Source organism: Lissotriton helveticus, chromosome 7 (genome assembly GCF_964261635.1).
Source record: "Lissotriton helveticus chromosome 7, aLisHel1.1, whole genome shotgun sequence".
Lineage (NCBI taxonomy): Eukaryota > Metazoa > Chordata > Amphibia > Caudata > Salamandridae > Lissotriton > Lissotriton helveticus.
Window position 1 is genome coordinate 1,814,976,648 of NC_136068.1, and position 20,438 is coordinate 1,814,997,085.

Here is a 20,438-nt window from a genome sequence, read left to right on the forward strand (position 1 = left end):
AGTGCAAACCTGGAGTTACTGACGGACACCATTCAAGTGTTTGCTGATGGGTTGGTGAGGTAAAGCTGACCTGAGCGCTCAAAAGCCACTCATTAAATAATGTGATTTATTTCTGATCAATCCAGTAAGTCCCAAATCACGCTTGTTTTATCTGATCTGGGTCCAGTATCATGTGATGTAATTTTCTGTGAGGTCCTCTTCGGGACTAAGGTCAAGTGATATCTTTATTATCCTAATAGACATTAATGAAACTGAAGAAATCTGTCCTCTTGAATGGTCAGAGATGGTGGGCAAAGTGAATAACCCAGTTGCTCAGGGATCACTGCAACAGATATAGCCGCTGGGCTTTCTTTCTTGTTTTGTTTTTCAATCAGATCCTAATACGCAGAGCAATCTTCGAACCTTTGAACCTTTGAATCTTTGAACCTGTGGCCTCTGTTCAACACACATATTTTGGCAGCAATTGCATTCACCCTCTGTGCTATAGGATATTGCTTAAGCTACAGAACAATCTTCTAAATATACACAGATCTCAACTACAAGTAGATTTACAGAAACATAGACAAATCTTTACTATAACGTTCCTGGAATATCCTTGATTACAGAATAGCGCTATAAAGACAAACATGTCTCATAAACTCCAGACATGCCACAAGAACACCGGACATGTCTTAAACAAGCATTGGCATAGCCAATAGGGCTCGCTTTTGGGACCTTATAAGTATTTAGTTATGCAGCACAATATCCTTGGTGCAACAATATCAACCGTCCTATGGCTAAACACTCATAAGGTCCAAAAGGCGAAACCTGTTGGCTATGCCAAAGCTTGTTATCTTTGGGAAGGGAGAGAATGGACTTGGGATCACTCTTGGGATGGCCGGCTGGCAGCGAGTGAGCTGTCAATTGTGTGTGGGGGGGTCCCCCCTGCGCCTGACCCATTAAAGTGTTAGCAAAGCCTCTAACCCCATTTGATGTCAATACCCCGACACATCTACACCACACCTTTGCACCAGTTACATTCATTCATTCATTTTTGTATTTCTTAAGCGCATGCATATCATCCCCGAGGGGATCTCTCGGCGCTATGGGAGAAGACACAGAGGGCAGGAATGCCTAAAACAACCATGTTTTCAAAAGTTTCTGGAAGCTAGGTAGATCGCTGCAGGCCCTGATGTTTGCTGGCAGTTTGTTCCAGTATCTAGCTGCCAGATAGCAAAAGGCTCTGCCACCCCTTCTTGCTCTGTGTACTTTCTGAGTACGCAGGAGGTTGGCAGTACTCGATCTAAGCGGTCGTACTGGCTGATACCAACTGAGCTTGTTTCTGAGATACACAAGTCCCTTTCCCTGAAGTGATTTGAAAGCCGCACATAGCAACTTAAAGATGGATCATTTCCTCACCGGGAGCCAGTGCAATTGGTTCAGCAGAGGGGCCGATGGAGTTTGTGGCGGTTTAGTTAGGGCAAGGTGGGCAAGGTGTTCTGCACTACCTGTAGACGCGTTAGTAGGTCCTCATTGGCACCCACCAGCAGCCTGTTGCCATAGTCCAGTCGGCTCACCAAGAGTGACTGGATTAGGGTCTTCCTTGCAGCCAAAGGAATTCAGGGAAAGATTTTCCTAAGCATCCTCATTGTGCCGAAGCACGTGCCGGACACTATCTTAACCTGTTCTTCCTTGGACAATTCATCAACAATCATTATGCCCAGATTCTTTGCCCACCTCCTGGGCGGTGGAGGCTCTCCCAACTCGGGTGGCCACCACTCAGGGGACCAGATTGTATCAGCCTTTCGGAAAAGCAGAATTTCGGTTTTTGAGGAGTTAAGTTGCAGGAAATTCCTCCTCATCCAGATGGTAATACTGGACATACAACTTCTGAATTTCCGTTGAGTTGATGTAATATCATCCTCTATGGGGACGATTAGCTGCATATCATCCGCATAGAAGATGGTCTCAAACCCGTGGCCTCTGTTGATATCCGCCAGGGGTGTTACATAGGCGTTGAACAGCGTGGGCTCAATACTGAGCCCTGTGGAACACCCCTATCAATCCCTGTGGTCTGTGATACGAAGGACCCCAGCTGGATACTCTGTGTATGTCCTAAAAGAAAGCTCTGAATCCACTCAAGAGCTTTACCCCTCACCGCAATTCCCCTCAATCTGTCTAGCAGTAGTCTAGCAGTAGTCCATGAGAGATGGTGTCAACTGCCGCTGACAGATCAAGGAGGACGAGGATCACTGGACTCCCTCCGTCAAGCGTCATCCTGATGGTATCTGTAAACTTCAAGCAATGCAGCCTCTGTACTGGGGGATGCACGAAATCCCGACTGGGAGGGATCCAGGAGGTGGTTTTGTTCCAAATATTGGGACAGTTGTTTGTTCACTAGAATTTCTAAAACCTTTGCACAGCAGGGGAGGAGGGATATTGGCCTATAGTTCTGCAGTTCGGATGGGTCCGCTGACGCCTTCTTTAGAAGTGGCTTGACCCGCGCTTCTTTCCATTCCATTGAAAATGTGGCTGTTTCCAATGAGATGTTGTAAATTTTAGAAAGTGCGCCCCCTAGAATTGGGCTGAGAATTGCCATTACTGTGTCGCAGGGATTCCGTTCTCCTACAGAACTGTTCATAGAGACTTCAATCAATCAATCAGGTCATTTGTAGAGCGCACTACTCACCCGTAGGGTCTCAAGGCGCTGGGAGGGGGGGGGGTGCCGCTACTGCTCGAACAGCCAGGTCTTGAGCTTCTTCCTGAAGGAGAGGTGGTCTTGGGTCAGGCGCAGATTGGTTGGAAGTGAGTTCCAGGTCTTGGCGGCCAGGTAGGAGAATGATCTTCCTCCTGTTGTCGCTCTTCGGATGCGGGGGACGGCGGCGAGGGCGTGGTTGGTTGATCTGAGGAGGCGCTTGGGAGTGTAGAAGTTGATCCGGTTGTTGAGGTAGCTCGGGCCTTGGTCGTGTAGGGCTTTGTGCGCGTGGGTGAGGAGCCGGAAGGTGATTCTCTTGTTGACCGGGACTTGGAACCTCAGTGCGTTAGGGTGTGCCAAAACTCAACTTAGTACCCCAAATCCACTACCAGACCAGCTACAGTGTCTCATTGGTCATTACAAACTCCCAATGCTTAGACAAACCAGAACATGGACTTAGAATACCTCAGGTAACGTGGAACACAAGAACACTCTTTCGTTATACAATCAGTTCAATCCAGAACATGGAGTAAAAGAGGATGTATGCACATTTGAAATGTTTCTTTACTAATGCAGTGTTCTCAAATGCAGTATCTTAGCTAATACAAGCAAACGTATTATAAGAAACAAAGTAATCAGCATAGTTACTAGTCCATAGAATACAAAAGGTGAAAGCATGTTAAAATGCTAAAATGAATAGGGTTAAACAACACCTAATTCTCAACCTCCCTAGCTAGTATATTATAATATATCTAGGAAGGTCTCTTTGGGTTTTAGCAGGGCAGGCCCATACCGCAGATCCTAGTGGTAAGGGATCACATCATCTTCCACCAGCTCTCTGCATGCGAAGCACCATCAAGTGTGTGTGTATGCTCTGTGCAAAGCAATATAAAACGCGCCTAAAGCCAGAATTTGGCCGTAGCTGCATGTATGTTATGTCTAGGAAGGTGCGAAGATCAGACCTCACAACAACCACTGTGTCGAGATATCCTTGAAGGCTTCAGCACTCACTTTACAGACACAGCTCACTAAGCAAAGCTGATATCAGAGTAACAACATATTATTCGTGTGTGAATCAAAACACTCTACTAGGCTCAAAGCTACAATAACAGTTATGTGTCGTGTGCAGAAGCAGCAGAAAGGTAAAATGGTGTTTAAACTCCTAATAAGCTCATGCTAACTTAACACAGCATATAGGCAAAGCATATCTACATGACAACTGCTGGTGGCACCGGGTCAGATGGTGAACCTGACTTTACACGGCTTAGTAGGGCTCCAACTCGCGTACTGGTTATAGCAGCAAAAGAGTCCAACCTATGGGGGGGCCCTCTTCCAACTGAGGTTCTTTAGGTGTGCCTCCCTCTCCTTGTTCTGCCATAGACATCTCAAAGGACTGATAAATCAGGTCGATCTTATTAGTGAAGTGCCTGGCTAAGTCCTCACATAGGTCTTGTGTGGGGGGGAGGTGCCGCATTGTTCACCTTAGGATCTGTAAATTCCTTCAGTATTCTATAAACTTCCCTGGATGAATTTTTGGCCTCACTGATGCATACTCCCAGATGTGTCCTTCTTGCTGATTTAAAGCTATTTAGGTAGACTCTGTGTGACTTCCGGTATAACAATTCATCTTGCTCCCTTTTTGACTTCCTCCATCTCCTGTCCAAAACTCTACTCTTAGATTTTTCCTTTCTAAGGGTATCCAAATACCAGGGGGCTGGGGCTGCCCTCTTCTGGGTACTAACTCTTTTCAGAGGGGCTATGATGTGTAAGGCTACCTGGATTGCTCCCTTCAATTTTTCCTAGGCCACATTAGGGTCTACTTCCAGGTTAAGAGGGGGGGCCACATATGCTAGTCCAAAAGCGTAGGCGGTTACCTTGTTCTTCCATAGACATCTCAAAGGACTGATAAATCAGGTCGATCTTATTAGTGAAGTGCCTGGCTAAGTCCTCTAATAGTTCTTGTGTGGGGGGAAGTACCGCATTGTTCACCTTAGAATTTGTAAATTCCTTCAGTATCCTATAAAGTCCCCTGGATTAATTTTTGGCCTCACTGATGCATACTCCCAGATGTGTCCTTCTTGCTGATTTAAAGCTATTTAGGTAGTCTCTGTGTGACTTCCGGTATGACAATTGATCTTGCTCCCTTTTTGACTTCCTCCATCTCCTGTTCAAAACTCTACTCTTAGATTTTTCCTTTCTAAGGGTATCCAAATACCAGGGGGCTGGGACAGCCCTCTTCTGAGTACTAACACTTTTCAGAGGGGCTATGATGTCTAAGGCTACCTGGATTGCTCCCTTCAATTCTTCCCAGGCCACATTAGGGTCTACTTCCAGGTTAAGAGGGGTAACCACATATGCTAGTCCAAATGCGGAGGCGGTTACCCTCGACCAAGGTCTCCGATGGCTACTCTTGCCTTGTTCCTTCGGTACTAAATGGGCGGACATCACTGAGAAACTTAGTGCCATATGGTCAGTCCAACCAAGTACCTGCGGAGGCCCAGTGGACAAATCTGTTATATTGGAAAATATGGCATCCAGTGTATGTCCTGCACTGTGAGTAGGGCCGAAAGTTCTCAAAGATAGCCCAAGGGATTCCATTATGGCAATTAGGCTAGCTGAGTCCGAGTTGGCAGGCATCTCTAAATGATGATTAAAGTCCGCTAACAGTAGGAACTTTTTAGTATTACTAACATGGGGAATCAGACTCTCTAATAGTATGGAGCCAAACTCCTTATTGTTACTCCCTGGTGGATGGTATACCAGTGCTCCCGTCCATTCTATAACCAGGTTGGACTCTACTCTAAAAATAAGGAGCTCCATACTGGCCAAAGAAATTCTATCAATCGTCCTAATGTAATAGGGGAGTTACGTGGCAATGGCTAATCCTCCTCCTTGTTTCCCCGGCCTATCCAGTCTAATGACTGCATAGTCCTCTGAAAAGGCCACTGCTAGGACAGGTGTAACATAACTATTTAGCCATGTTTCTGTAAAAAAACATATGTCTGGTCCTCTAATAGGTCCCAGGTCTCCATTGCATGCTTGGGAATGGACCTGGCATTCAGGTATAATCCCCGGAGGCAATGTCTCTGGCTATCCTGCCCAGTCCCCCTACTCCCCCCCGGCGCTCCCAGTGGTTCTTCTGTCTCCCAGACTGCATGTTGGAAGAGGGAGCTAGCTGTTTAACTGGTAGCCCCTCACATTTAGTACATCCCTTAGTCTCAGACCTCTTACCCTTATCTATCCACCACTCTGTGTCTCTAGGGCAGTGTAAAGGGGGATTATGAGCCAGAAGAATCTCCCTCGTGTAGGTCAGTCTGCCTTCCCCAATATCCTGCTGCGGGGGGGGGGGGGGGGCAGCATTCCCTGTCGGCTGGCGGCATTCTGGTGCGAATGGGCGTAGACGGGCTTGTCTTTGGCGCACATCCACATGTTCCTTCTTTTCTTTGTTCTCTTGTTTCTTTTATTTTTTCTCCAATTTTTTCACTGGGGTTGGTACAATATTATTGGCATAATGTGACTTAAGCTTTTAAGCATGTATGCATTGGATGGTTCAAATTTGGACAACTCTCAATACAATGATCATGCTATCCGCCGTGCGGGTGGAGGTAACACCTACAAACATGGACAGGAAAGGATGTTATAAAATGTAAATTGTTTCAATGTTTTTTCTCTTTTTTTTATTTATTGCTGTTTCTGTTCCTTATCCTAACTGCATCTAAAATGTAGAATAATATAATATGCCAATAAAAATATCATAGGAAAAAAAATCTACTTCCTTCTTAAAAGAAACCTCACAGAAGCCAGTAGTAATTGCAGCAGCATACCTGCAGTGATAATCTACGAATAACAAAAGCCTTATTTAAAAGCCATAAAGCAAAAGCCATGAAATTGCAAAGCTTTGGCACTAAAAGAGACAATCATGCATTACTGAATTCAACTGATCTGGTTTAAATTTGAAAAAGAAAAAGAGAACATAAGAGAGTTAAAAGATGGCAAAGATAGTAGAAACTAGAGATTGCTGGAAGATAGCTTGCTGACAGAGAATTTGAGGCCGACTAATTAGTAACATGCAACATGCAAACCTAGCCAGGAGCCAGGAAAAGATGTTGAAAAGATATGGCAGAGATAAAGGGAAGGGAAATAGAGAGAAGGAAAATGTAAATGTTAGAGCAGGGAGTATCATAAAGATAAAAGACTCACATTGAAGAGGCGTTTTGTTGCAGCCGTCTTTTTGGCAGACTTCAACTCTCAGCTGATATAAGCCTTGTCTTACTGCACTCCTGAACATAGCGTTCTTGATTATCGAAGCTGAGCAATTCTTGAGGACACCATAAATTGGGTCCGAACCCTCTGGATATGAAAGGAAGAACACACATAGCATTTGTATGCAATTCAGACTGACCAAAGCAACCTCAGGGCATCGCCTTCCATGGCCATCACAACAGGCTTGTGCTGATATTCACACTCAAACCTCAAGATGAGACTAAAACATGATAGCACATTTGTCACTGGCAGAGACTTTCCTTTTTATTATGCCACATAATCGTTCAGGGTTAAAAGTCCTGTTCAAACTTCTGCTCATACGAAAATGTCATTGATCATTCAAAATACCCAAATGTATAGTTTTTTTGTGTGTTTTGGTAACACTCCTAATCTTGTGCAAGATATTTTATGTAATGCTTGACACCTTTCTTTCTATTCACATTGGTTACTTTCTTCTACCTTCTTTTCTACTTTGCACTATGAGGTTATCCCACATTGGAGCCCCTTTGTGAAAAGTTGAAAGACAGCTCAAATGTAATACTGTACACTTAGGACTCAAAGTGGCTTTCTTTGTCAACCTGCTCTGTTGTTGTCATCATTAACATTAGTATGTTTTTACAATGTCCCAATAATGAGATTGTCTGCTGATAGCTATTAGACTACGTACTGCACAACCCCATCTCACAAAGATGGTGCATATGATCACCGGCGGATATCTCTGATAGGATGGCTGCCATAAATAGCAGACAGGGAACACAGGTGAACAAAAGCAGCAAAAACCTCCATTTAGTAAAAGTTTTGACAAACATTTCTAACCACTCTTATAAATAAACTTAAACATAAATGAAAAAACATATTTAGTAATCATGAGTAAATGCACTTCCAATTGTGCAATATAAGCTAGATGTAATCAATCAATCAATCAATCAATCAGGTCATTTGTAGAGCGCACTACTCACCCGTAGGGTCTCAAGGCGCTGGGTTGGGGGGGGGGTGCCGTTACTGCTCGAACAGCCAGGTCTTGAGCTTCTTCCTGAAGGAGAGGTGGTCTTGGGTCAGGCGTAGGTCGGTCGGGAGTGAGTTCCAGGTCTTGGCGGCCAGGTAGGAGAAGGACCTTCCTCCTGTTGTCGCTCTTCGGATGCGGGGGACGGCGGCGAGGGCGTGGCTGGTTGATCTGAGGAGGCGCTTGGGAGTGTAGAAGTTGATCCGGTTGTTGAGGTAGCTCGGGCCTTGGTCGTGTAGGGCTTTGTGTGCGTGGGTGAGGAGACTGAAGGTGATTCTCTTGTTGACCGGGAGCCAATGCAGATCTCTCAGGTGTCCGGAGATGTGGTTGCGTCGGGGGATGTCGAGGATGAGCCTGGCCGAGGCGTTCTGAATCCGCTGGAGTCTCTTCTGGAGCTTGGCGGTGGTACCGGCGTAGAGGGCGTTGCCGTAGTCCAGTCGGCTGGTGACGAGGGCCTGGGTGACCGTCTTCCTCGTGTCGGTGGGGATACACCGGAAGATCTTGCGTAGCATGCGCAGGATGTTGAAGCAAGACGAGGAGACGGCGTTTACTTGTCTGGTCATGGAGAGGGAGGAGTCCAGGATGAAGCCCAGGTTACGTGCGTGGTCCGTTGGTTTGGGTGCGGTGCCCAGGGCGGAGGGCCACCAGGAGTCGTCCCAGGCGGAGGGCGAGGCGCCCAGGATGAGGACCTCCGTCTTGTCCGAGTTCAGTTTCAGGCGGCTGGTCGTCATCCATTCGGCTACCTCTCTCATCCCTTCATGCAGGTTGGCTCTGGCGGTGGTGGGGTCGTTGGTCAGGGAGAGGATCAGCTGGGTGTCGTCGGCGTAGGAGATTATGTTGAGGTTGTGTTGGCGTGCGATGGCCGCGAGGGGGCTCATGTAGACGTTGAAGAGGGTGGGGCTCAGTGAGGATCCTTGAGGGACGCCGCAGATGACTTCGGTGGCCTCTGACTTGTACGGTGGTAGGCGGACTCTCTGTGTTCTTCCGTCGAGGAAGGAGATGATCCATTCCAGTGCCTTGTCCTGGATTCCGATGTTGCCAAGGCGCTGTACTAGTGTGCGGTGGCAGACAGTGTCGAAGGCCGCGGAGAGGTCTAGGAGGATGAGGGCCGCTGTTTCTCCGTTGTCCATCAGAGTTCGTATGTCATCGGTGGCAGCGATGAGGGCGGTCTCGGTGCTGTGGTTCGCCCGGAAGCCCGACTGTGAGGGGTCGAGGGATCCGTTCGTCTCAAGGAAGGCTGCCAGCTGTTTGTTGACGGTCTTCTCGATGACTTTGGCCGGGAACGGGAGGAGCGAGATGGGACGGTAGTTCTTGAGGTCGGTGGGGTCTGCTGTGGGTTTCTTGAGAAGAGCGCTGAGTTCGGCGTGCTTCCAGCTCTCAGGGAAGGTGGTGGTGTCGAAGGAAGTGTTGATGATGTCCCGCAGGTGGGGTGCGATGACAGCGTCGGCCTTGTTGAAGACGTGGTGAGGGCAGGGGTCAGTCGGAGATCCGGAGTGGATGGAGTTCATTGCGCGGATGGTGTCTTCGGTGTTGATCGGAGTCCAGGTGCGGAGGGCGGTGGTGGGTGGCGTTGTTGCGGTTGTGGTTTGCGTTGGTTGGTTGCTGAAGCTGTTGTGTATGTCCGCGATCTTGTTGTGGAAGAAGGAGGCGAGGGAGTTGCAGAGGTCTTGTGACGGGGTGATGTCATTGCTTCCGGCGTTGGGGTTGGAGAGCTCTTTCACGATGTTGAAGAGTTCCTTGCAGTTGTGTGCGTTGTTGTCCAGCCGATCCTTGTATGTATTTTTCTTGGTGGTGCGGATCAGTTGGTGGTGTTTACGGGTGGCGAGCTTGAGGGTGGTCATGTTGTCCGTGGTTGGCTCCCTTCTCCAGGCTTTCTCGAGGGCTCGGCAGTTCTTCTTGGAGCTCTTTAGTTCGTCGGTGAACCATGGTGTTTTTCTGCTGCAGGGTCTGCTGGGTGGGGTTCTCAGTGGGGCGAGTTCGTCCGCGCAGTTGCTGATCCACTTCGTGAGGTTGTCGGCGGCCTGGCTGGGGTTCGCTGAGCTGGCGGGAGGGTGCTGGCTCAGGGAGGCGGTGAGCTGGTCGGCTGTGATCTTGTTCCAGCTTCTTCGGGCAACCTGTTGCTGGTGGTGGTGGGTCGCCGATCTTTTGAAGGTGAAGTGGACGCAGCTGTGGTCCGTCCAGTGGAGTCCTGTTGCGTGGCTGAAGGTGACGTCGTTGCTGGATGAGAAGACGGCGTCGAGTGTGTGTCCGGCGAGGTGGGTGGGGGTGGTCACCAGTTGCTTGAGTCCGAGGTTGGCGAGGTTGTCGATCAGGCTGGTGGTGTTGCGGTCGTTGTTGTTCTCTAGGTGGAAGTTGAGGTCCCCCAGGAGGATGTAGTCGGCGGAGGGGAGGGCATGCGGGCTGACGAAGTTGGCGATGTCCTCGCTGAATCGTGTGCGTGGCCCCGGGGGTCGGTAGATCAGGGTGCCTCTGAGGGTGGTCTTCGGGTTGGTGTGGATCTGGAAGTGCAGGTGTTCAGCGGTGGTTAGGGTGTCGTCGGTGTTGGTCGCAATGCGGATGGTGTCTCTGTGGATGATGGCGATGCCTCCTCCCGTCTGGTTGGCGGTGCGGTCCCTCCGGATGATCTTGTAGCCCTCCGGGATGGCGATGGCGATGTCGGGAGCCGAGGAGGCGTTCATCCAGGTCTCGGTGAGGAAGGCAACGTCCGGGGCGGTGGTGTCGAGGAGGTTCCAGAGTTCTACGGCGTGTCTGTGGACGGAGCGGGTGTTGAGCAGGATGCACTTGAGGTGGCTGCTGCTGGTGCTCGGCTTGGTGAGTGCTGGTGCAGGGTGAGTCCGGATGCAGGTGAACTTGCAGGCGTGGCAGCTGAAGGGTCCGTGGGTGTGCTTCAGGGCGGCTTGATGACATCCTGGGATGCGGCCGGTGTTGAGAGCGATGAGGTCGGCCGCGTTGTAGAATCGTCGGGTCGGCCTCCGTCGGTGGGGGCCAGGGGTCCTGGCGCTGGTCGCGATCCGGTCGCGGACGGGCGCAGACGGGCTTACCTTTGGCGCGCCTTCGGCGCACAATCGGCGCGCGTTCGCACGGTCGCCATATAAGGCGAAGTGCGCGGGTGGGCGGAGCAGCTGGGAGGCGGGAGCGGGGAGGGAACAGAAGGAAAAAAGGGGCGGGGTCGGCGGTAGTGGCGGGAAGTGGGGGCGGCGAGGGAGGCGGGAAACAGAGCGGGCAGTAATTACAGATGGGAAACAAATCGCGCTAACACGGGAAGAAGACTAAGAAATGTAGACAAGCACAAATGATTGAAAAAACAAGCTTAACACGGGGAAAAAGGCTAAGAAATGCAGACAAGCACAAATGATTGAAAAAACAAGCTTAACACGGGGAAAAAAGACTAAGAAATGCAGACAAGCACAAATGATTGAAAAAACAAGCTTAACACGGGGAAAAAGGCTAAGAAATGCAGACAAGCACAAATGATTGAAAAAACAAGCTTAACACGGGGAAAAAAGACTAAGAAATGCAGACAAGCACAAATGATTGAAAAAACAAGCTTAACACGGGAGAGAGATTAGAAAACAAATACAGGCACAAATGATTGGCAAAAGAAAACAAAACGGACGGCAGCAGGGTCAGTCGGCAGCGAGGCAGCTAGGCACAGCGAGGGGGCACACGCAGCAGCTGGTGGCCGTGCGGCGCGGGGGTGTCCCACAAGTGGGTCACACTCACCTGTGTCGCACGGTCGCCATATAAGGCCAAGTGCGCGGGTGGGCGGAGCAGCTGGGAGGCGGGAGCGGGGAGGGAACAGAAGGAAAAAAGGGGCGGGGTCGGCGGTAGTGGCGGGAAGCGGGGGCGGCGAGGGAGGCGGGAAACAGAGCGGGCAGTGATTACAGATGGGAAACAAATCGCGCTAACACGGGAAGAAGACTAAGAAATGTAGACAAGCACAAATGATTGAAAAAACAAGCTTAACACGGGGAAAAAGGCTAAGAAATGCAGACAAGCACAAATGATTGAAAAAACAAGCTTAACACGGGGAAAAAAGACTAAGAAATGCAGACAAGCACAAATGATTGAAAAAACAAGCTTAACACGGGAGAGAGATTAGAAAACAAATACAGGCACAAATGATTGGCAAAAGAAAACAAAACGGACGGCAGCAGGGTCAGTCGGCAGCGAGGCAGCTAGGCACAGCGAGGGGGCACACGCAGCAGCTGGTGGCCGTGCGGCGCGGGGGTGTCCCACAAGTGGGTCACACTCACCTGTGTCGCACGGTCGCCATATAAGGCCAAGTGCGCGGGTGGGCGGAGCAGCTGGGAGGCGGGAGCGGGGAGGGAACAGAAGGAAAAAAGGGGCGGGGTCGGCGGTAGTGGCGGGAAGCGGGGGCGGCGAGGGAGGCGGGAAACAGAGCGGGCAGTGATTACAGATGGGAAACAAATCGCGCTAACACGGGAAGAAGACTAAGAAATGTAGACAAGCACAAATGATTGAAAAAACAAGCTTAACACGGGGAAAAAGGCTAAGAAATGCAGACAAGCACAAATGATTGAAAAAACAAGCTTAACACGGGGAAAAAAGACTAAGAAATGCAGACAAGCACAAATGATTGAAAAAACAAGCTTAACACGGGAGAGAGATTAGAAAACAAATACAGGCACAAATGATTGGCAAAAGAAAACAAGTGCTTTGTTCTCTAGATTTATGTCCAGAGCACTGGGGAAAGTAGACAAAATAGATCCAAAATACTGCCCCAGGATCCATTCTTCTTGCTCTCATTGGAAATGGGTTCAAAAGATGACAATACATCATCCATGTACGGTAATGTTGGAATGTCACTGTTGTGAAAAAATAGTTTTAATAAGAAAAATCGTGTTATACTACATAGGTTAGTTCAGTTTTCATATCCACTACAAGGCCACATTTTGAAAAGTGCATGTTTAAATTTTGTGCAGGAACATTTGTTTTCATTTAGTTTTCAGAAAATCAATGAAATTCAGCTCCAGCCACAGTTTTCCTCTGTACCTGAAGTAACAACTGATGATTACAAGATCATGACCTAAAAAATCAGTTTCACAGTGCATTGTACTAAGTTGCATTTCCCATGTTTCTGTCCAGTGAATATTGTTTTCTAACAGATGTCTTGAGTTAGCAGCTATATTGGTTTAATGAATAAGTAACATTTTTTCCGGTACCTTACTACTTAAAACATGCTATGAGATTATCTTCTTTCTTTGCCATCAACTTTATAAAATATGTGCTAATTTTGAAGGTGTTGTGCCATTCTGCTGCTGTAATTGAATTTGTTATTGTTAATTTGATTATTATTAATCGGGCTGTGATTACTTAATTGTTTTAATGCACATTGCTTTATTTCATTGATTAATTAATTTGGATTCTAATTTGAACTACGTTTTTTGAGAGAGATTATCTGTTTTTGGAGCACCATGTATTGTGCAGCAGATATCTACACTCTACACCTTCAGACCATTCAATGATACTTGCTGATGGTTGCAGAAATTCGTTGATGGAACATGCTTTCCACATGTAAAACTATATTGATGACCACTGTACTGGCAGCTATATGCATACATTGTGTATGCAATAGTACATCTCTGTTCATTGAATTTCTGCATAACCCTGTTCATCCTGGATTGTGACACTCCAACACATTGATGGTCAGCTGCACTATACTTCTCAAGACTACCATCAGCTGGTCAACCTTGTTACAATCTTTCATCCCATTTTACCTTAGTAGAGATTGGATAACCCCTTTTCCAAAAAGCTGCTTACATCTACTCCTCCCAATCTGCCCCAATTCTGATCTGTTATTCCTTTGACTAGGCCTGGGTGGTGAACTTCACTCTGTTTGTGGAGTTTCTAGAGTTTTCTGCAATCCGCACTCCGCACTCCGTGGAGCTCGCGGAGTGCAGAAAACTCCGCTTTGCAATGTGCAGCAGAGTTTTTCCCTGCTTGCGATCGCGAACGGTATGTTTGCGATCGCGAACAGTAAGTTTGCAAGAGCAGGCAGCCGCTTGGGTAGAATTTCTACCCGAGCGGCAGAACTACCAGTACAAACTGCAGTTCGCGCTGCACTCCACCACTCGCGGCTCTTCAGGGAGTTGTTTTGTAACTTCGCTGAGTTTAGCATAGCAAAATTAGGCTAACTATGCCCAGGCCTACCTTTGACTAGTATGCTTTTTCGTAAGCTCTGTAGTTCTGAAAATTCTGGACTCGTGAATAAAACTTCGACGTAGCATGACGATTTTTATATCAAAAGACCGAGAATGACTAGTACACTATGTACAAGCATTTCCGTCATATTCGAGAGACGATTTCACCTCGAAATCGTCATTTTCGTTCTGAACCCTTGGCTTCCATTTTGTGTACGGCAGCCATTTTGTGAGTTGCCCTCACGTAGGCAGGCGAATTAAGCCAAATTCGATTCCAAAGGACACGTACACCTTAATTGACTTTCCTGTGACCTGGGCAAGCTGAAACCATTGCCCCAGGCCAAACCTGTTTGGTCAGTTCCTCTCCCAGTGGCCGAACAAGATAGCATCAAGGCACACCAGGCCATAAACCCTTGTAATCGCACACACACCCTGCCGAATCTTGCTCACACCTGTCCGTGCTCTTTTACTCTCACTTGCTTTATGATGGGGAGGTGCCCGTTTTTATTGGGGGTCCACCGGTATCTGATGGAAATGCTGGGCCTTGCCGGGTAATTTGTTGTGGGCTGGACGAACTGAAATATGGGCTTGTCATCATGACTCTGCTTTTCCTTTGTAATGAAAATATGTGAATGGTATTCTGTAAATCCAAGAATGTTCGCCTGAAGCTTAATATTTTGTATAAAAAGAAAAGCCTGGCTTTGTAAGATTGAGCAGTCTCCTGAGAATATACATCCCGTGTTGTTGTACTTCTAGGACGCTTGTTACCTTGATTGCAGCCAATAAAATCGATCCTTGACTTCATCTAGAAGACTCTGAGTTTCTGTGGTCTAAATCAGGAAAGTACTCGAGGTCTTTGGGTTTGTTCCCTGACACCACTGGGTTACCGGTTCGGTACCGGTTCTGAAAAACCCAGTACCTCAGCTCTAATCCTTCTGTGTCTTCCTTCAAACTGTGCGCTGTTTAACTGAATTAGGGTTATCTGTCTTTAATGCATAACCTCTGGATGACTAGAAAGGCCTCCTGAGAGGACCTCATAATGAGGCTCAGTTTTAGCTAAACTAAAATGCAAATCTGAATAGACCTTCCCGAGAATGAGAAATCAGGAATTTGACATGAACCTATAACAGTAGACCTGTTACCTACTACAAGCCTTCGAGAAGTAGCCGGTCTCAAAATACTTTTCACATCCAGAGGCGAATACACCCTATTCTAACTTAAGTGGTTGTGTGAAGAGCAAGACGTAAAGCAGGTCTCTTGAAAAAAAAACTGAAGATTAGTCCACAATTCACTGATGATGATAGCAACACTCATCTCAGTGTATGCTGACATTTCAAAAATCGTTGTCTCTAATTCTGACCTGAGGAGGCTCCTGCAACTGAAGAGCCTTTCCTACCCAAACCCAGGCTACCAAGTACCGAAGTAATGCTTAACTATTATTGAGCAAGCAAAATTATTGTTGAGGAAATTTGGAAGGCATCAATGATATGCTTTTTGGTAAAGCCTCTGCAAAAGATGACACCCCAAATTCAATAAAACAACTAATGCTCAACTCACTAAACTACTGTACACATTTTTTTAAGATATGTACAATACTGGTTTACTTGAATCTTAGCAGAATTCAACAAAGCCTTTATTTCTCTTCGTCCCAACCCTGGGAAAGATCCCATGCTCACCACCAATTTCCATCCAACTCCGCTTATCAAAATGAATGCTAAATCATTAGACAAGACTCTGGTAAACAGGCATAACCAGTGCGTTGTCCATGAATCATGCATAGGTTTTGTACCTGGTGTGTACTTAATGCATCTCTTAATGTACTCTTTCCAGTTGTTTGTGACACAAGGCGGACGACCCAGGGATCGGTGTGGCACTCTCACTAGATGCTGAGAAAGTCTTCTACCAGTCGTAAGAGACTACTTATTTAGAAGTCTGGAAAAAGTGTGACTGGGCCAGGAATTTGCCTGAAAACCAAAATGGCTGCAAAATTATGAGGAGAATTCCTATGCAATTTTTTGAGATTCAAAAAGTTGCATATTGCCACGTATGTGGTAATATTTTAATCTAGAGTATTGTTTACATTACACTAGATACATTATTTACCCAGAGTTTGGCGACATGGCAACAATGAAAAATGGTGAGCCATTAATTTGAAATCAATAGATGTCACAAGTGTAAGGTTGAAGAGAAGAACCTGATTGCAAATACATTGTTAAATAATAGTAATATTTAACTTGCAGCTGAGAACAGCTAGGCATTCTAGATGAAACACAACTATCCTCACAGACTGCTGCACATTATGCAATCGGTAGAAACATATAATTTCAACACAGGCCTGTGCCTTTGAGGCGCTGGGTTTAGTATTGATGTGGTGCAGTTGAGTGATCCCCACCTAAAGCTTACCAATAAGGCAGGCTGATATGGGACTGACTCATCCCCAGCCCTACAAATATTTCAGCTTCCCTGATCTGTAGTATAAACTCCACATTCCTGCATATTGCCTGTTTACCTCTGATTAGTCACCTTGTCATTCACACAAGAGCTAACTAAATGTAAGCACGTAGGCAACATTTCTGACACTAAACACTCCATCTTGTATTCATCACACATGCATAGGCTTCATCCTGACCAATGACTAAAATGGTATTTTGCGCAGCCCATCTGCTGACAGCATGAACAGGCAAGGGAGTGAGATATGATTCTTTTCTTGGCAGTGTTCTATAAGGTTGCTCCTGCAGTGGGAAGAATATGCTGTTTTCCTGATGGTATTGATTGTACCAGGATGGAGTTGTTATGTATTTAATGAATGCACAACTAAGTTCGTTGCTTTAAAACCAAGCTGTTGGGTAATTTGTCACTGCTGGGAAAGGGTGTATCTATCTGTTCGTAGAGAGCAGGTGAGAGACATTGCAAGAGCATCAGCACGGTGTGTGTCATTCAGCTGAATGAACTTTGCTCTCAAAGAACAATCCTGCTAATGAGTTTTATTTAAGAACTGAGCATAGACATGATGGCATGATGATCCCATTAATTATCTAGCACCTACCAAGGTTGTACTCAAGAATTGCAGTATGACAGCCTTTCACAGTCTTGTCGCATGTTGTCAGCACCCCGGAGCAGTCCTTACTTTCTAGGTTCACGCAGACTTCACACTTAATACCATTTCCTAAAAAATATAACAATAATAACATCATACAATAATAATCATAACAATATGAATAATATTAACAGTAATCCATACTAATATTATGAAGAGAGAGCCCAAACCTTTGAGGCGGGTAATCTCAGTAACCACAGCACCAATCATAACACCCAATACAGCGTTGGAAAGGGCAGTTGCAGCAGAAGGACATAGGCTATGCAGACGGATAAAAAAATGTATTAAAAAATTGCAAAAAACTACATCATCCAGAAGGCCGAGGGCCAAAATAACATCAAACAGGAAATTATGTAATAATGTGACTCACTATATTGAGACTGAGAGCCTGGAGCCAAATTGATCGTGAACAAGGGATATACTATCCCGAAACGCGTAGATTTGTGCCTGCCTGCTTGAGAAACTCCATGCTGTGAGGATTAAATAAAAAACCACATAAGTGAAGACAAACGCGAGTTTGTCCCGTTTTTCTCCCAGCTGGGGGAATTGGTTGTGGATTTAAATGCGGCGTGGTTCTGCCGCGGGGATTTACGAACCGGCTAGAGAGGGCTGCAAATTCTGGCGAAAAGGAACCGAGGGGTATCAATCCATACTAATCCATACTTAATATTATAAAGAGAGAGCCCAAACCTTTGAGGCGGGTAATCTCAGTAACCACAGCACCAATCACAACACCCAATACAGCGTTGGAAAGGGCAGTTGCAGCAGAAGGACATAGGCTATGCAGACGGATAAAAAAATGTAAAAAAAATATTGCAAATAACTACATCATCCAGAAGGCCGAGGGCCAAAATAACATCAAAAAGGAAATTATGTAATAATGTGACTCACTATATTGAGACTGAGAGCCTGGAGCCAAATTGATCGTGAACAAGGGATATGCTATCCCAAAACGCGTAGATTTGTGCCTGCCTGCTTGAGAAACTCCATGCTGTGAGGATTAAATAAAAAACACATAAGTGAAGACAAACGCGAGTTCATCCCATTTTTCTCCCAGCTGGGGGAATTGGTTGTGGATTTAAATGTGCCGTGGTTCTGCCACGGGGATTTTCGAACCGGCGAGAGAGCGCTGCAAATTCTGGCGAAAAGGAACCGAGGGGTATCAATATATATATATATATATATATATATATATATATATATGTACTAGCAGCCCATCCCTACGTTGTCCGGACACTTACATGCCACACACCGCGTCAGTGTCTGCTCCCGCCGACGCTAGATGCACACAAACACGCGGGGCACTTACACGCCTCACACCGCGTCAGTGTCCGCTCCCGTCGACGCCCCGACGTGATAGAACGCTATCCTGACGCCGATGCTGCAGGTGTGAGAATCAGACCGCACACGCCCACAACGCTAAACGAAATGCCCAAAACGCTATTCGCACTCTGTATAATTGCTTTTCACGCGCCCACCTCTGAGCTGGTGCCACTCCTACTTTGCCCCACATTGTTTTTTCCCCTTACAAAGTATATGTTGGGCTGTTGTATAGCCTATGTCCATCTGCTGCAACTCCCCTTTACAATGCTGTATTGGGTGTTGTGATTGGTGCTGTACTTTTGAGCTTGCCTGCCTCAAATGTTTCAGCTCTCTCTTTAAAATAAAAGTATGGATATATCCATCCATACTAATATTATAAAGAGAGAGCCCAAACCTTTGAGGCGGGTAATCTCAGTAACCACAGCACCAATCACAACACCCAATACAGTGTTAGAAAGGGCAGTTGCAGCAGAAGGACATCATATACATTTAATAGGTAAAAGAACCGTGCCAGCAAAGTAGTCCCTTGTGGGCATGTCTGCGTTCTGCTGTGGGCGTGTGCTGGGGGCATGACAAATGCTGGGGACGTGTGGTACGTTCCTCCCTTCATGCCATGTGAGTCGTAATTGCGCCGCATCGATGGGCACGCTGGGAGCGTGACAAACGCTGTGGGCGTGTGTCCGCGCTGTGTGCGTGTGTCTGCCCTTCATGCCATGTGAAGCGCCAATTACGCAATTGCGCTGCATCAAGGGGCACGCTGGGGGCGTGTGCTTCGTTCCGTACTTCATGCCATCTGGGTCGTACATTAATCAGATCATCTGCTGTGGCCGTGTACTGGGGGCGTCACAAAGGCGTTCACCTCGAAGCGTGGTAAATAACCATTCGCAAGACTCCCTTGGGGGACTGCACGTTGTCTCACACATACTGGGGTTGGCCTGGGTGCATCTGAAAGGGCCGAACGCAGTGTGTGGCTTGGCCTGGGTGTGCCTAAAAAGCACTCGGGCCGAAGAGCGTCGGTGTGGCTCATAAAAAAATAAGAACAGCGGGAAACAATCATTCAAGACTCACATAATTCTAATTGTTAGACGGTCGCTGCTGACCCTCAAGCGTCTGCGGGGACAATTACTGCAGCCTCTCATGCACGCTGTTACTGAACTATCACATTAAAACAAATTACACGCGCCTGCTAACATCAGCTAGGGCTGTAGCCGGGCTCAGGCGGCGTATCACTACACTAATTACATGCGCCTGCTAACATGAACCAGGGCTGCAGCTGGGACTGAAGCGGGAGACACGCGCCTGCTAACATCAACCAGGGCTGCAGCTGGGCCTGGGAAAACGTGAATGACCGTATCTGAATACACACATTACACACATTCTATTTCATACCCGGACAATGTCGGGACGGGCTGCTAGTAATAAAAATAATACTACTAATAATAATAACAATAACAATAATAATTAGATATAAAATGGACTTTGACAAAAGGTTTTAATCAAGTATCCCATTGTTTGAGTCATATATTAAAAAGGATTTATAACCTCTCAGGACTCTTTGTCAGTAGGTCCATGATTTAAAGGTACAACCTGTGTACAATCCCATCTGGTCTTTCATTTTCTTCACTGTCTTCTTTATATTTTGTTTCACGGGGTGGTTAAGGGTGAAACTTTCCCTTGGAAGGCTGGGGTATGTGAGAGACACAATAGTGCAACAAGACCAGGTGAGGGCAGAATGTGAGATAAGATAAAGAAGGGCAAACGCTCCACTGCACTCCTAGCCTGCTTACTGTCCTGCACACCTCTTTACCACAACAGGGTCTGCCCCCCCCGACAGCTATGATAACCAGTGGTGTTAGAAAGTATTGATACGCAAGGCATTGCTCAGATAGGAGGTGCTGCATGAAGAAAGAAGAC

The 20,438-nt window shown here is 46.9% G+C and overlaps 1 protein-coding gene across 1 annotated transcript in view; it reads right to left on the reverse strand.

The window, feature by feature from the left end:
* Window positions 1-20,438, reverse strand: part of LOC144767730 (uncharacterized) — a 221,981-nt gene that overhangs the window by 43,424 nt on the left and 158,119 nt on the right. The window contains exons 5-6 of the mRNA XM_078651115.1: window positions 17,151-17,270; window positions 6,875-7,024 (exon numbers count right to left, since the gene is read on the reverse strand). Coding sequence (XP_078507241.1) covers window positions 6,875-7,024; window positions 17,151-17,270 — 270 coding nt within the window. The remainder of the gene's footprint in view (window positions 1-6,874; window positions 7,025-17,150; window positions 17,271-20,438) is intronic.